This window comes from Bos grunniens, chromosome 1 (assembly GCF_055505025.1).
Source record: "Bos grunniens cultivar Pamir isolate PY7600 chromosome 1, Bosgru_T2T1.0, whole genome shotgun sequence".
NCBI lineage: Eukaryota > Metazoa > Chordata > Mammalia > Artiodactyla > Bovidae > Bos > Bos grunniens.
In genome coordinates, this window is record NC_141165.1 from 73,173,874 (window position 1) to 73,191,381 (window position 17,508).

The 17,508-nt window shown below is 34.8% G+C and overlaps 1 protein-coding gene across 15 annotated transcripts in view; it reads left to right on the top strand.

The window, feature by feature from the left end:
* The window catches only part of ATP11B (ATPase phospholipid transporting 11B (putative)), a 121,137-nt gene that overhangs the window by 92,165 nt on the left and 11,464 nt on the right, over window positions 1-17,508 (top strand). For 7 of the 15 annotated variants that reach the window (XR_015162212.1, XR_015162205.1, XM_086395839.1 and 4 more), the window contains 3 exons: window positions 5,680-5,745; window positions 6,259-6,362; window positions 7,602-7,767. Coding sequence is in view for 8 of the 15 variants with exons in the window: in XM_086395839.1 (XP_086251965.1) it covers window positions 5,680-5,745; window positions 6,259-6,362; window positions 7,602-7,767 (336 nt within the window). In the remaining 7 variants the exon portion in view is untranslated. Of the gene's footprint in view, window positions 1-5,679; window positions 5,746-6,258; window positions 6,363-7,601; window positions 7,768-10,385; window positions 10,472-13,434; window positions 13,561-17,508 lie in introns of all 15 variants that reach the window. The other 8 variants (XR_015162213.1, XR_015162209.1, XM_086395850.1 and 5 more) reach the window with 3 other exon arrangements.

Sequence of the window (17,508 nt, forward strand, 5' to 3'; positions counted from 1 at the left end):
CTTCCCTTTTAGTCACTCTACGCCAGCCACACTGGTTTTCTTGCTCCTTCAGACTAATTTATTCCTGTATTAGGACTTCTGCACTTGCTGTTTCTCTGCCTAGATTCTTTTCCCTCATGTGGGCATGTGGCTGAATCCCTTAATTCCTTCAGGTCTCCTGAACTATCACTGGCTTGACTCAGACTTTCTAGACCACTCCAGTAAAATCCTGTCCCTCCCACTTTCTGTCACTTCCTGTAAGTTTATTTTCTGCCTTTTCTACTAGGCAAGCTCCATGAGGTCAGGAATGTTACATTATTACTGCTTCATTCCCCAAGGTCTAGAATGGTACTTGGTATGTACCATTATTATAGATTCTCCGTTATTATATCTTGATTGGCTTTACAAGTGAATAATGAATCATCTTCTTTAATTTGAAGTATATGGTTGGCTTTATTAAATAATTAGGTAGCAAATTAAGTTAAAAGAAGTGACTTAAAAACCCAAAACATTGTGTTAGAAAATGTTTTGAGCATTTGTCTCTTCCGAGCAGGAACAGATCCAGGTTTAGTAGTCTAAACCTTACTCATTTTGGCAGGCCCTCTTTAAGTGAAAAAAACATAAAACTATAATTTCAAACATAAGTATATGTGAAAATGATTGTGAGTGACATAAATAGGTTCTATTTAACACAAGCCAAATAAGCCCAACTCAGCTTCTCTTTAGCTAGATCCCCAAATCCTCTCTGCCACTCACCTCATCGCCAGTTAAACTAAATTCAAGGGGAAATCACAGAGAAATAGTCTTAAGTTATTGCTGCAGTTGAAATAAACTAGTTTGCTAATTTACCCAAAAAAGAGAATGTGAATTTGTTTTCTACAGCTCGCTCTAGGTCCTTAAATGCTCGAATTTTAAATTATTCTCTGCTTCAAAGGAAGATACACATAATTAGCCCCAATCTGGGCCCAGTAAAACCAGATACTGAGAGGTAGATATGTGTGGTTGTTACCATTTCCAGGCCCAGGTGGCCTGACTGCATTAATTAACTGTTTCCATATCACTGAAAGAGGAGCTGGCATTCTTGAGAGCCAAATTGAGTGAGATACAATGTTTTTTCAGTATTCTAAGTCATTTCTAGAGATGATGAAAGCAGAAAAAGTCAATATGACTTTTCCATTATTTTCCTCTTGACAAATAAGCTCCCCAGATCAGATCAGATCAGTCGCTCAGTCGTGTCCGACTCTTTGCGACCCCATGAATCACAGCACACCAGGCCTCCCTGTCCATCACCAACTCCCGGAGTTCACTCAGACTCACGTCCATCGAGACAGTGATGCCATCCAGCCATCTCATCGTCTGTCGTCCCCTTCTCCTCCTGCCCCCAGTCCCTCCCAGCATCAGAGTCTTTTCCAGTGAGTCAACTCTTCGCATGAGGTGGCCAAAGTACTGGAGTTTCAGCTTTAGCATCATTCCTTCCAAAGAAATCCCAGGGCTGATCTCCTTTAGAATGGACTGGTTGGATCTCCTTGCAGTCCAAGGGACTCTAAAGAGTCTTCTCCAACACCACAGTTCAAAAGCATCAATTCTTCAGCGCTCAGCCTTCTTCACAGTCCAACTCTCACATCCATACATGACCACAGGAAAAACCATAGCCTTGACTAGACGGACCTTTGTTGGCAGAATACCCTCAAATAAAGGGACATTAATGTTTCATTGTTGATTGTAAGAACCATTATTTATTGGTTACTTTTTTACCTTTTAAGCTATTTGTTTTTTAATTGAAGTATAGTTATAGTGTTGTTAGTTTCACATGTATAGCATAGTGATTCAGTTGTATGTATACATATATATATTCTTTTTCAGATTCCCATTATAGGTTATTACAAGATCCCTGTGCTATACAGTAGGTCCTTACTGTTTACCTGTTTTATATATAGCAGGGTGTATATGTTAATCCCAAACTTCTAATTTATCTTCTCTCCCCACCCAACCCTGCTATCCCCTTTGGTAACATAAGTTTGTTTTCTGTGTCTGTGAATCTGTTTCTGTTTTATAAACAATTTCATTTATATCTTTTTTTTTTAGATTCTGTGTATGTGACATCATATGATATTTGTCTGACTTACTTCACTTAATATAATAATCTCTGGGTGAATCCATGTTACCAAAAATGGCGTTATTTCATTATTTTTTATGGCTAAGTAATATTCCATTGTGTATATACACCACAGCTTTATTCATTCATCTGTCAGTGGACATTTAGGTTGCTTCTGTGTTTTAGGCTATTGTAAATAGTGCTGCTATGGACATTGGGGTTCATGTGTCTTTTCAAAGTAGTTTTCTCTGGTTATAAGCCTAGGATTGGGATTGCAGAATCATATGGTAACTGTTTTTAGCTTTTTAAGGACCATTATTCTCCATAGTGGCAGCATTAATTAAATTCCCACCAACAGTGTAGGAAAGTTCTGGCATGGTGGCTCTTTGTTGCACTATGTGGGCTTTCTCTCATTGCGGAGCATGGGCTCTAGATCACCAGGCTCTGGTTGCAGCATGCAGGCTTAGTTGCCCCTAGGTATGTGGGATCTTATTTCCTGGACCGGGGATTGAACCCACATCCCCTGCATTGCAAGGCATGTTTATAACCAGTGGACCACTAAGGAAATCCTTCTGTAGACTTTTTAATAATGGCTAGTCTGGCACTGTTAGGGGATTCCTCATTAATGAAATTTTGATTTGCATTTCTCCTATAATTAGTAATATTGAACAATTTTTAATATGCCTGTTGACCATCTGTGTGTTTTCTTTAGAGAAATGTCTACTAGGTCTTCTGCCCATTTATTTATTTTTTTTTATAATTAAGCTGTATGAGCTGTTTGTATATTTTGGAAATTAATCCCTCATCTGTAGCATCATTTGCAGATATTTTCTCCCAGTTCATAACTTGTCTGTTTGTTTTGTGGATGGTTTCCTTTGCTGGCAAAAGCTTTTAAGTTTAGTTAGGTCCCATTTGTTTATTTTTGTTTTTATTTCCATTACTTTAGGAGACAGATCCAAAAATGTATTTCTGCATTTTATGTCAAAGTGTTCTGCCTATGTTTTCTTCTAGGAATTTTACGTTTAGGTCTTTACTTTCTTTAGATTTTATTTTTTTATATGGTGTTAGGGAATGTTCGGAGAAGGCAGTGGCACCCCACTCCAGTACTCTTGCCTGGAAAATCCCATGGACGGAGGAGCCTGGTAGGCTGCAGTCCATGGGGTCGCTAAGAGTCAGACCTGACTGAGCAACTTCACTTTCACTTTCACTTTCATGCATTGGAGAAGGAAATAGCAACCCACTCCAGTGTTCTTGCCTGGAGAATCCCAGGGACGGGGGAGCCTGGTGGGCTGCCGTCTATGGGGTCACACAGAGTCGGACATGACTGAAGCGACTTAGCAGCAGCAGCAGCAGGGAATGTTCTAATTTCATTATTTTACATGTAACTGTCCAATTTCCCAGCACCACTAATTGAAGAGGTTGTCCTTTCTCCATTGTATATATTTGCCTCCTTTGTCATAGATTAATTAGACCATTGGTGCGTGGGTTTATTTCCAGGCTTTCTGTCCTGTTCCACTGATCTGTGTGTCTGTTCCACTGATCTATATGTCTGTTTTTGTGCCAGTATCATACTGTTTTGATTACATTAGCTTTGTAGTATAGTCTGAAGTCAGGGAGTATGATTCCTCCAGCTCCATTATTCTTTTCTCAAATTATTTTGGCTATTCAGGGTCTTAAGCGCTGAGTTTGTCATTTATTTTGAATTACTTAGATAAGTTTTTTTGCCATTGGAACCCATTTGTTTTTAAATGACTGGTCTTTTAAATAGTTTTTTTAAAACCAATGGTAAAGATTATGACTATTTGGTGACCTAAATTGACATAAAATTCTGGTTATGCTCTTATTTGTGGAAATTAAATCCTGATATTCTTTGGGGAATCTGCAAATCTGCATTTTTAATAGGAGAAGGCAGTGGCACCCCACTCCAGTACTCTTGCCTGGAAAATCCCATGGGCAGAGGAGCCTGGTAGGCTGCAGTCCATGGGGTCGCTGAGGGTCGGACACGACTGAGCGACTTCACTTTCACTTTTCACTTTCCTGCATTGGAGAAGGACATGGCAACCCACTCCAGTGTTCTTGCCTGGAGAATCCCAGGGACGGGGGAGCCTGGTGGGCTGCTGTCTATGGGGTCGCACAGAATCGGAAACGACTGAAGTGACTTAGCAGCAGCAGCAGTCAGTTTTGGCTAAAAAGCCCAGGGCAATACTATCTGACTGGCATTAACCGTATTTTTACATGGAATCCTTTGAGTCATTCCACTAGCCATTATCTTTCCTTTCAAGTGTTGGTTTTGTGTATAAATTTCTTTTTACTTGATCTTTCTATTATGTGTCCAAAATACAGTGGCAGGTATTCTCTTGTGACTTTTGGCTGGAGTGGTTTCAGAAAATAATTATAGTTGAACAGGGTTTATTATCATATTTACTGTGTGACAGGAGTAAAGCAGTTACTAACAGCTGTATCAATTCAATTCAATTCAGTAGCTCAGTCGTGTCCGACTCTTTGCAACCCCATGAATCACAGCACACCAGGCCTCCCTGTCCATCACCAACTCCCAGAGTTCACTCAAACTCAACGTCCATCAAGTCAGTGATACCATCCAGCCATCTCATCCTCTGGCATCCCCTTCTCCTCCTGCCCCCAATCCCTCCCAGCATCAGGGTCTTTGTCCACCTCCAATGAGTCAACTCTTCGCATGAGGTGGACAAAGTATTGGAGTTTCAGCTTCAGCATCAGTCCTTCCAATGAACACCCAAGACTGATCTCCTTTAGTATGGACTGGTTGGATCTCCTTGCAGTCCAAGGGACTCCCAAGAGTCTTCTCCAACACCACAGTTCAAAAGCATCAATTCTTCAGCGCTCAGCCTTCTTCACAGTCCAACTCTCACATTCATACATGACTACTGGAAAAACCATAGCCTTGACTAGACGGACCTTTGTTGGCAAAGTAATATCTCTGCTTTTCAATATACTATCTAGGTTAGTCATAACTTTCCTTCCAAGGAGTAAGCGTCTTTTAATTTCATGGTTGCAATCACCATCTGCAGTGGTTTTGGAGCCAAAAAATATAAAGTCTGACACTGTTTCCACTGTTTCCCCATCTATTTCCCATGAAGTGATGGGACCACATGCCATGATCTTCGTTTTCTGAATGTTGAGCTTTAAGACAACTTTTTCACTCTCCTCTTTCACTTTCATCAAGAGGCTTTTTAGTTCCTCTTCACTTTCTGCCATAAGGGTGGTGTCATCTGCATATCTGAGGTTATTGATATTTCTCCGGGCAATCTTGATTCCAGCTTGTGCTTCTTCCAGTCAGTGTATAATTGTCACTAAAAACTATCTGTGCCACACAACTTCAAGCCTGTCTTTGAGTTTCCAGTCTGATAATGTTATCCAAAGGATCATTTATGTAATCAACATAATAATGCTTTATTGTATTTCTTCTCATTCTCCTTTAACTTTACTAATCTAGGCAGATTTCAAATGTACCTGACATAAATGATGCAAGTGATTTTCAGTAAAGAATGTGGTTATTCTTTGCATCACTTCTGTTTCAGCATCATTTTAACATGTAATACAATACTAGTTTATTCTTTATGTCTTAGATGTTTGGAAATTGGACATTTGGCACCTTGGTCTTCACAGTCATGGTTATTACCGTCACAGCAAAGGTATGATACAGAAATTAGAAGCATGGACACGTTTTGTCTATATAATTCTAATTTGCTTCATTTATTTTGTGATATAGTTTTTCTTTTTAGTCATGCATAATTTCATGGATGGCTAGTTTGATAATTCATTTTAATTTTTGTCAAATTCATTATGAATTCATTTTTTAATTCATTATTTTGGAAAGCCTCAGCTGATTTTTCTAGTCAAAGGAAAGTTAACTCCTCAATACCCACCTGTGAAATTGTGCTTCTCTATATGTAATGCAAGATAACACAAGCTGGTTTAGCCCATGGAATTGATAAAGTACTCATGAAATTTTAATGCTGCTTCCTCACAGAAGAAAAATAGTATAAACTTGAAATTGTTCAATTTCATACTAGGAGCTTTTCATTAATATTTGTCTTCTGAGGGACTTTGCCATAGGAACTTTTTAGTCACTTATTCTTGGGTTTTATCTGAGAAGTTAAAGATTTATTAATTTACATTAAGGATTTTTTAATTTATTTTTTTAGATGGCTTTGGAAACTCATTTTTGGACCTGGATCAATCATCTTGTTACGTGGGGATCTATTTTATTCTATTTTGTGTTTTCTTTGTTTTATGGAGGGATTCTCTGGTGAGTTACTATATTGTATTTTAATTATATTGATTCAACTCTAATATTTATTATGATAGGTTTGAACAAATTCTGCTCAGAATAGTTTTAAGAGCCTATCCTGATAAGAAATTTAGTTCTTTCAGTTGATCTTACTAATAAGGAAGAAAAAAGAAGCTAACAATTACTGCATTCTAGTGTTTTACCTGAGATATTACATTGATTCATCACAATAATCTTACTATCCCTTTTTTTCTATTTGGATACTGAACTGTTTAAGATCACAAAGGTTAAAAATAGGATTTACTTGAAAATTATTGTTCTTTATGCTAACCATAGTATTGATACCTCTAAATTGTTACTAATGTATATAATAAAATAAGGCACATAGAACCATTAAAGTTTCATGAAAAAGGTAACTTTATCTCTGAAAAGTAAATAGTGTGCTGTATCTTCATTGCTAAAATCAGGTATTCAGCTTCTCTGATAGATCAGAAATGAATGCTTATCCTAAAGAATCCTAAAATTCTTTGATAAGTCATGGACAACTGAAGTCCCTGAATTAGAGTATTTATATTACATTGCCTACTGTGTCTGCAAAATATTACAAAAAGCGGGTAAAAAACTTGGATTGGCTAAACATTAACTTTCATTAGGATTATAAAAGGATGCTCATGACTATCATTTGCTTTTAATCCTCTTTATTTCTTCATTTTTTCCTGTATTTCCCCATACTGCTTTGAAGTGATATGTACAAAACCCCAAAAATGGTATCTTGACAAAACCTATTACTGTGTAGAACTAGTAATATTTGTGAGTACATTTATTTTAAAATAAGTGTATAAAGAAGATCCTCTAACTAGAGCTTTTCAACCTAAAATTTTGGTTATCAACCTTATAGTTGCTTAGTAGAAAACATTTTATTACATACTTTTTCTTGCTTTTTTAACCTCTTAAGTCTGTATTACTACATAATTCTTTGGATTTCCTACCACTGGGATAGAATAAGTCAACTACTTGCCACTTCCTAATTATAAAAACTATGGTTGTCATTCAAGCGAATTAAATTGGATTTTATTTTTGACAATGAAAGTATATCACATTTTATTAGTTAATTAAATTACATTAATTTGAAATTTTGAACATTTTACCGCTGTATACCTAAAATTGTAACCTTCGAATATAGTGGTTTACTTAATGTCTTGATTTAAGAATCTGTCTTGTCAGTTTCTTCTTTTATTAATCCCACTTTCTTTGCAGGCCATTTTTGAGTTCCCAGAATATGTACTTTGTATTTATTCAGCTCCTATCAAGTGGTTCTGCTTGGTTTGCCATAATCCTCATGGTTTTTACATGCTTATTTCTTGATATTGTGAAAAAAGTATTTGACCGACAGTTCCATCCTACAAATATCGAAAAGGCACAGGTAACCACATTTTATATACAGTACCTTTTGAATTAGGAGTGTTTAATGAATAGTTGTCATTATAATTTGCTCCTGTTAGAAAATAGTAAATTAACTATTCCTGTATCAAGTATTTTGCAATATAAATGTTGTTAAATGTGATACTGTTAAAATTGTATTAAGTTTTTGACTCCTAAAAAATTATAATTTTAAAAATTTTATAGAAGTAGATTAGAAATATAAAACTATCAAGTCATATCCAAATAATAGTATAAATATATCTTAAGTAATATCACAGCATTCTATCAAATATATATAATTGGGATATATATTCATGTCTTTAGAATCATTAGAATTTCAGTAGTACTTCTTTAGGTTATATTGTTGTCAGCAGAAGAAAGAAATAGTTCTTTAACCTAAATAACTTCTACATAATGGATTTTTACAAAATATTTTCTCTCATTGAATACTCACTAAAGTATTTAAACTACAACGGGTATTAACAATGTTTACATAGTGTTTAAGAATATGTTCTTAAGGACCTGATCGTTGTGAGTTCAAAATCCTCTTTCTACCACTGGGTAGCTCTGACTTTAAGTCTCAGTTTCCTCATGGGTAAAATTATGACAGAAGTGTCTATTTCATTGCATTTGTAATGAAGATTAAATGAAATAATTAATATTCAGATAAAGTGGATGCTCAAGAAATAAAAGCTATTTAGTGGAATGTACCGTCTTTGTAATTTGACTTGTACATAACCTGGAAATACTAGTTTGTTCTGTTAACTGTACCATGGCATTGAATATATATCCTCAGGAACACATTCTAATCAACTTCTATGCCCCTGTAAACACCAAGCTTATTAATTGTTTAATGGGGGATGGGGGTTGTTGTTTTTGCATGTTTGTTGTATGCAAAGCAAATTTTTGTTTAAATTTTGGAAATTTAGTTGTGTGTTAATGCTACAAATAGAATAAGTGCTTCCTAAGTATTTAGAGATTAGTTAGGCTTCTTAAATAGTATATGGTTTTAATTTCAATTGATCATATTAACATTTCTTTAGCATTTATATGCTTTGGTCCCTCAATTCTAGCCAGTATACATTTTAACACCTTTGAAGCAGTGCAGGCATCTGAAGCCTGACAGACTTAATTCAAATACTGTTTTAACCATAGAATGTATATTCTTAAGTCACTTCCTTAAGCCTCAGTTTCTTCCTATATAAAATCAGAATAATAATTACTACCCTACATGATTGTTAGAGACAGTTAATATGAAGCACCTGGGTCTGTATGTAGTAAGTCCTCAGTAAGAACATAATTATAAGAATGATTTGGATGCTGTTCTAATACTGATCTTCAGCTGGGGCTGAAAAATTTTGCATAATCTGATTACTCTGTCTGCCTATGCATTTATCTATATCTGAATATGGGCAAACTTTTCCACTGTGCAAGATATTACTTAAATGTATATCAGAAAGGTTTGCCTTTTTTCTAAGCTTCAGAGATATTCTTGGTAATAGAATACTAGTTTTAATACATTGACTATTATACTTTTTCTAGACCATTATGAAGAACATTTTTGTCTTGTCTGCTTGCCTAAAGTTATATTTCACCAAAATAGATTAATGACATCACTTAGAAACTTAAATTTTTATAAAAGTAAATCAGAATTATTTACATTTATACTTGGAAATTTTCTTTAGGCAGAGTATTTACATACTTACATCTTTCAAAGAGATTTCTTAATGATAATACAGGATGATAATGTTAGTCCTTATTATTTTTATAGGCCTCTTTTTAAAGGATTACACAGGAAGTATTTGATACCTTAAGATGGACGCTTAAACAAGAAAAAGTTAAAAGTGCTTTATATTTTGGTTCTTTTACCATGGGTTTTAATTGATTTAAAAAATGGAGTTAAGAAATCAATCATTTTTCTATGTCTGAAAGCCTGTATAATCTCCCTTTTTACCCCCACTAAATTTCTTTTAAATGATTTGACTGGATGTTCAACTGGGGTCTGATCTAAAGAGGAGAAGAATGTATATATGTGTAAAACTGTGTCCCTTTGCTATACAGCAGAGATTGGTCCAACATTGTAAATCAATTGTACTTTCGTAAAAAATGAACATATAAAAATAAAGAGGAAATCTCTACTTTCACTCAGGGATTTTTCCTAGCCTATGGGGGATTTTTCTGTTTTTGTTAAGACAGTATATGGTCCTTCAAATCCCATGTGTGATGTTATTTTTTTGCTATAGTCAGTAATTTTTATTGTTTCAGACTTGTACTGTCACCTCTAATTTCAAATGATAAAATTGTTAGAAAGCTGTCAGTTCCTTACTTCATTTTGCTATCATCCAAATAGTAGCAAGAAAAATTATATCACAAAAAGAGTTGGCAGCATCGATTTTGAGTTTTTCCTGCAGAATAGCAATGTGGTAATAAGAGTAAATTCTTGGGATAGCAAAGCCAACAGCCCTACAAATGTCAGTCATGTATGTGTAGCATGTATGATACTTCCTGCTCTTGTAGGAACAAATGTCTTTACAAAGCTTGTCCTGTGTCTGTCTCTTAGATGATAAATACAGCTCACTGACTTGTTGTATGTCCCATCCCTTTTCTGTCCACTTATAGATGTACTCCAACACAGTCGCTTTCAGTGACGAGTTCATCGCACTGCAGCCATTGTCGAGGGCAAGGAATCAGCTGAGCAAACTTAGGTAGAGTAGGAGGAGTAGAACCTCGTTAACTCTTCTGCATGCTAAAGGTCAATTTATATTCAAAAGATGGGCAGAGGCATGAATTAAGAGTGGGGCATTTTTGTTAGCACAGCTCTGTCTCTAATTTGACCTTTACCATTATGTATGTTAAAACCTAAAAAATATCCATTTCTTTGAGATGAAAATTCAGCATAACAGGACAGAGATCTGTACTTTGTTATATGTTTTATACCTTAACTACTTTCCTAACACAATTCTAATGCTTCTGCTTGTCATACTCGTATTTAAGAATGCTCCTGCATGTTGAGTAATTTAAGCTACAGAAATTCATCATAAAATTTAAAGTTTTAAGTTTCAGTTACTTAGAAGTGAGAGTTGCCTATTTTTTATCTTGCCTTAATATGTGTTGTAATACACATGCCTGTTTGTCTTTGTGCACTGTAATGCTGCTGAAATGGTTCATATCCTTGCTACTGTTTAGTGCATCTATAAATTGAATAATAGATTTTGTATCTCATATACATCTTTATCTCTACCGACAGATTCATTCTGTCAGTTTCTGCAAAAAATAATTAGTAATCCCAAGATGTCTTTTGATGGAACAGAATGAAAGTTTGAATCCTAGAACTTTTCATATTAAGATACCAAAGTTATATATTAACTTCAATTCCAATCTCGTTTGAAGAGGAAAAGTAATATAACTACAATTTTTTTCTTTGTTTTTAGTTTTGGCACCTTTCAGCTTCTCACCCTGGATTTTTAATCATATGTATTTTTAAAATTCTTTTTTATTCTGTAGATTTCTAATCTGTGTTCACTTGATCAAATGAATGACTTTGACAAAGCCCTGCTTAAATAACTTATGTAACCCTGTAATTTTGAACTCTTCCAAATTTTACCAAACCTTTTGATTTTATTATTCCTATTAGTATGAGGGTTTTTGAAATATTCTACTTTGAATTACAAATATGTAGATGATATATAAATGGGAGTTTAAGTGGTAGTCAACTAAATTTCATGTTTAAAACGAGAACTAAAATGAAAACGAACTTGGAAGATTTACCTCCAACTTTGGTTAAGCCAAATATGTATATCATTTGTATCTATATGTGCCTTCTGAAAACTGTGTACTTAGCACATTTTTGAACATCTGATTATGAACCTTAAGGCAGTAGGAGAACTCATTATTTAAAAGAACACTCTGGTAAGCAGATTTGTGAGGATTAACTTTTGCATTGTGAATAATCTTAATATTTTTATTAAATTATATTTTCACATATGGTGGCTCAAATCAAGCAACATTTTTTGAGCAGTGATAGACAAAGAATGAAGCACAGAAATTGTAAATTAAAGATATCCCACTCCTTAATAGTGTAATAAAATAGTAAGCTTAACATTCATTCATCTGTGAAAGAATACAATGGACGCAGGTACATTAGTCACATTGTATTTCCTACAAGTCACTCTCCAGTCAGGTCGTGTAACAATGGCAGACCCTGTTGGGTAGTCGGTAGGCCTGAGTGCTAGCCCAGCATGCCCTTGGCACTGCACCCTCTATATTCTAATCAGATTAGTCAACTCTGAGCTTCAAGGTTCTTCACCTATCAGATGACCATTTTATATACTATAGTCTTATTCACTTACTGTCAGCATCAGCAAAAAACAAAAAGAAATATAATCAACCAAAAGTCAGGCAGAAATAACAGTTGCTTACATGAGTGGTGAATGACCACTGGATGGGCATTTGCTCATAGCTTCATGAAGAAAAAGTGCCCACAAATATCTGTCTGCTGGTGCACCCTGTGAATTTAAATGCATCTTGTTTTTGAACCGTGTTGAACAGCATTCCTGGGTGTGGTTCAGGATAACTTGTTTACTATTGTGACAGGAAAATTATACATGTATTGAATGTCTTTAAGAGTTTTCAAATTTTTTATAAGGTTAGTATTGATACTTCTTAAGAACCATTAACACAAAGCTATTAATAATTTTTTTAAATAAAAGAAAACTCATTTTTAATATTTTCCACTCCCTTATAAAAAGCAAAGCTATAATAATAAGCTATCTTTACATAAACTTACTGTACTCTTGAAACCAAGAAATTCTACTTTATTATGTATATAAGAAATTTACTATAGCATTTTTTATAGAAATAATTATTCATTAGCCCTAAGACTGAGACAACACATAGAAATGAGGGAAAAGTATGTTTTATTGAGGTCTTTTTTTTTTTTTTTTTTTTAAGAAAGGTTAAAATTTTTAAATTAGCTTGGCCATGGGCACATATTCCTTAGAAGGTCTCTAATACTTAAAATATAGAGGGAATTCCCTGGCAGTGCAATGGTTAGGGCTCCACGCTTTCACTACTGAGTGCCTGGATTCAGTCCCTTGTTGGGAAATTAAGATCCCACAAGCCATGAGGCATGGCCCCTGTGAAATAGAAAAGGCAAAGAATAGAAATTGTTTTAAGTTAGTTAATACTCACTAAAGATATTTTAAATTAAGGATTTAATTGTTTACTAAATCAAGTCAAGCTTCCCCCTTACCCATATGTCTAACATTTGAAAGGCTATATGATTGACCCTTCCACTCTGCTGAAGTTAGAGAAGTCTTCTGAGAAGGAGCATGAGAAATATGAAATAAGACATACCTTTGCAATAAGAACCCTAATTGTTAGTGGAAAGGAATTTAATAGAAGAACTTGAATTTTACTGACAGAAACCTGGTTTTAATTTAACTTTGTACCCTGGATAACCATGGCTTTATTTTGTGTGGTCTGTTGTATGCTCCTTAAGAAGCTCCTATTAGCTCTCTTTTGTGACAGTAAATGAATGTGGTGTTGTGTGAACTTTCATTTGTGCCTCACAGATTGTGGACCCTGACTTGCTGTTTTGATTCTAAACTTATATACAGTGAGAGTATTGTTCTGTAATACGAGACTTGTTCCTTTTCTGTCCTTCCAGATGGAAGAAGATAAGGGTTCAGTCAGCTCAGCATATGAATTTGCTGAAAGCAAGCACAGAGGGGAGGACAGTGGGCACCTGCTAGCTGAGGCTTGCAGCCAGCAGGACAGTTGTTGCACGCACTAGGTAGTACTGCACTGGGCCTTCCTGGGGTGTCCGCTACACGCTTAAGCTTGGGGCACGCTGTGGGAGGACTGGCCTCACATTCCAGTTTTTACTTTACTCATTCCTTCACTGTTTCTCATATGTTGTTTTTGTTTACCTGTTTTCCTTTTTTTGTGATCTTTACATTTTTCTATATGTCTGTACCCGAATATTTCATTAATCTTCCTTTGGAGTTAAGTTAAATCTTACTTTACTTCAGATTCTGTCTTATTGTCTTATAGTGAAAAATTTATTCCTTTTCACTTCTTTTGAAAATATGTCATGCTATTTCTCTTATTTCTGAAATCACTTTTCCCACTTTGTAGCTGTGTGTCATTTTATCCATGTTAATGTAGTTAGACACCACATTACTTATCTAAGTCTCCCCCTTGAGTTGAATGGTCAAATGACTGAGTGCTTAGGCCTGGTACTGAATAATTTTCTGTTGACTGATACTCACCAAACTCTCAGTTCTTAATTTTCATTAGCTGTCATAGTTACATCTTTGTAATAGAAAAGTGTGAATTTAAATAAAGACTTGATTAACTCCCCTCTTGAGATATAAATCCTACCAACTACTTCTAGATCTGATTGGGATATGCAAACTATTTTAATTGGTAGTAACCAAGGAAGATAAAAATTCTTACCACTAGTAATTATATTTTTACTTGGACTGTTTGCCACTTTGGATATTGTAATTACTGGTCAAGAAGGTGCTATTGTGTCATCTGAGATAACCTTCATAAATGGAGAAACTTTAAAACAAAGCTACTTGAAGATTGTAAATCAGACAGTGGAACAGGTACAGTAATTTGGAAAAAATGTGAATTATATTGAAAAGTGTTTTTAAAATTAGATTCTTTTAATGAATTGCCCAAAATGGAAAATGCTGGAGATTAGTCAACTGTCAGTCATTATTATTATTAGTTGAAAAGAAATCCAAAAGAATTCAAATTTTTATTTTGTTCAGGGATATTTCATGTGATTATCTTTACAACATATTTATCTTGTATTTTGATAAATATAGAAAGATTTTTAGTTTTTAGAACATGCACTCATTGGCTGAAAGGAAAACTCAGCTGAAGGGCGCACTGGTTAAAAGGGGATGCTGGCTGGGATTTAGATTATGTCCTGGTTATTTCCTACAGCAGATAATCCTTTTGGGTCCTGACTATGCTAATACTGTGAAATTATGTCCTCTGTGATAAAAGTTCCCCAAAGGTTCAAGCTCAAGTGGATATTTCAAAAGACATGTATCTGGTGCTGCTTTGCTTTAATATATCCATTAAAATGTACAGTATGGTTGAGAATTGGGTTCCTAGAATGCCCCTATTAAATAATAGGGGCCTTGTTACGATTACTTTTCCAAAGGAATGATAAGTGAATTCTTCTATCATCCTGTGACATATGGTCTCTCTTCCTATAAATAAGAAAGCAGAAGAACCCTTAGACCATGGATATGATTTTAGTAAAAGTGCTGGAGGTGTAACCCTGATCTGCAGTTTTTTTCTGCTTATCACTAAACTTAAATTGGTTGAATAAAAGTATTTTGAGTATTTCTGTCTTTGGCATATATTTTGAGGTAAAAATCACTTTTAAAAATAAGTGTTAAATAATCCCTCTCATCTATATTTTCTTTCTTGAAATGGCATTTGTTTCTCTAATCAAAATTTGGTTAGCCTTACCAAATCAGACAGAGAGTTATGCTGAGCCTTAAATGTTACCATGGGCCATAGACTCTCCTAGTTATCTCCCTCTATGTCACCTGCCTCTTAGGCCTTCATTGTTCTGTCATTTCTTTCTCTCTGGATTCTTGGCTCTACTCTGGATGCCCTTTTCCAGCTTGCACCTAGAAGCTACCATAGAGATATCAACAGGATGCTAGGGCTACTAAACCTTCTCATTGTGGATCAGGGTACTTAAGTCCCAGACCTGAAATCTGCCACCACCACCACCATTTTAAGCAGTTTCAACCAACTACAAGTCACCTTCCTCTCCTTGTGTGACAAAGATAACATAGAAATACTACTTCATTTAACAAAGCAGCTAACTACAGAAGAACAGAAAACCTAAATGGCCTATATTCAGTTATTTGCCACTAAAAGGTACAGTTTTCTGAATGAGTAAAATTTTGTAAACAGAATCAAACATTTAAAAGGCTGATAATAATAAGGCATATCTGATAAGTGTGACACTTTACAAACTAATGTTATTTTCAAATCTGTGCTGACTTACTGAACAGCTTTTTCATCTGGAGGTCAAAATGAAGAAAGATATTAGTATTGATATTATTTCTACCAAATAGTAATGATATGCTGTGTATGACTGATACTTAGAAAACTGATTTTTTAACATCAGCTCAGCTGATTAGTTAATAATTGCTATTCAGATTCACCATCTCCATTAAAATAAAGAGTTTTATCAAACTGTTTCACAGATATCTGTGAAATAGTTTGATAAAACTCTTATTCATCTAAACTACAAATTCCTAGTCAGATATTGGGTTGGTTTTTTGTTTTGTTTTGTTTTTTGGTAATCACATTATTAAAAGAGTCTCAGTCTTTTTGAAACAAGGAATAAGCCAAATTTATTACAATAAGCTTGCCTAATAATGTATGTTTATTTTCATACTTAAATTTAGGCAACACATATGGAAATCTCCTTTCTAAGGATCCCTAAAAGTCAGTATAGAGGTATTTTGCTTATAACTATCTTTCAAAATTGTTTATTTTATTTGGGGAGAAGGAAAAAAGGGAGGGAGTCTAGGGAAGGTAAATATGACTTGCAGCATGTTTTGGAGAAAAAGGCCTTGAATAAGAGAAGCAGTTATTTAAATACCATCATTAAACAGCTACCTCTTCCAGCTCTCAATAAGGACTTGAAGCTGATACTGGTTTTAGGGGTTTTACTGTTCTTAACCAAATTTGGAAATTGGTAATATTCGATGACTTTCTTGATTTAAAAGAAAAACATTTCCTAAACAGGAGCCTTTTTTTCTCACCATCATTATAGTTTAAGGCTTCTTTCCAAATACCTCCTATAAGGCTAAGCAAGATATTCACTTTGATTATGAAATATATAAAACAATTTTAAGACCAAAAGAACAAAGAACAAATGTGGTTAATAGTTTGATAAAACTTTATTTGATTTGATAGGTAAAATGGCATGGGAGTGACTAAAAAACTTAGAAATGTTATGACAGTTTTCCAAAACTTAGAAGATTCAAGAAAGATTTTTGTAGAAGCAACAGGAGAAAATTCTAAATGTTTGCCATCAGTGATGTGAAAATATTGGATATAAAAGCAGTAAGCTAGAATTTATTTCAGAAGGGAAGTTCTGTAAAGATGAAAAGTTCCACTAGCCTTACGTACCCATGTTGGCTCTCCATAGCTGTTTTGCTTGGCAGCCCTTTTAGCTCTGAGTTATGTGGTTGTTTCTGAGAAGTGTCGTGGAGAGTGAGTCTTACCAATAAATCAAAATTTCTGATAAGTTAAAAGGTAACTTTTTAGTCCACTAAGTAGGGTCTCACTCCCATTATTTTGCTTTATTTCTTTTCTAGTATTTATTAATAGTCTTTTTTTTTTAAAGGTAATGACCCTCTCTCCTTACTTTGAATGAAATGAGACCTAAATGCTGCACTCTCAGTTATACTGGAAGCTATGATACGAGATCAAAGATGTATATATGGGAAAGTGGTAGAACTTGGAGGCTTGCTAGAGAACAGTATAGTGTTTCCAGTAGATAGCTTTACAGAAATGCACTTAACCAGCATTTTCAAAGCAGGTGCGGGTTTTCCCCCTTAGGGAAGAAAAAGAAATGTATTTTACTTAGTGTGATCAAAGGGTAATCTGAGAAATCATTTCTTTATATATGTTTGACATTTTAAGATGTTTACTCTGTGTTAAGTTGCCCATAATTTAATACCTGTCC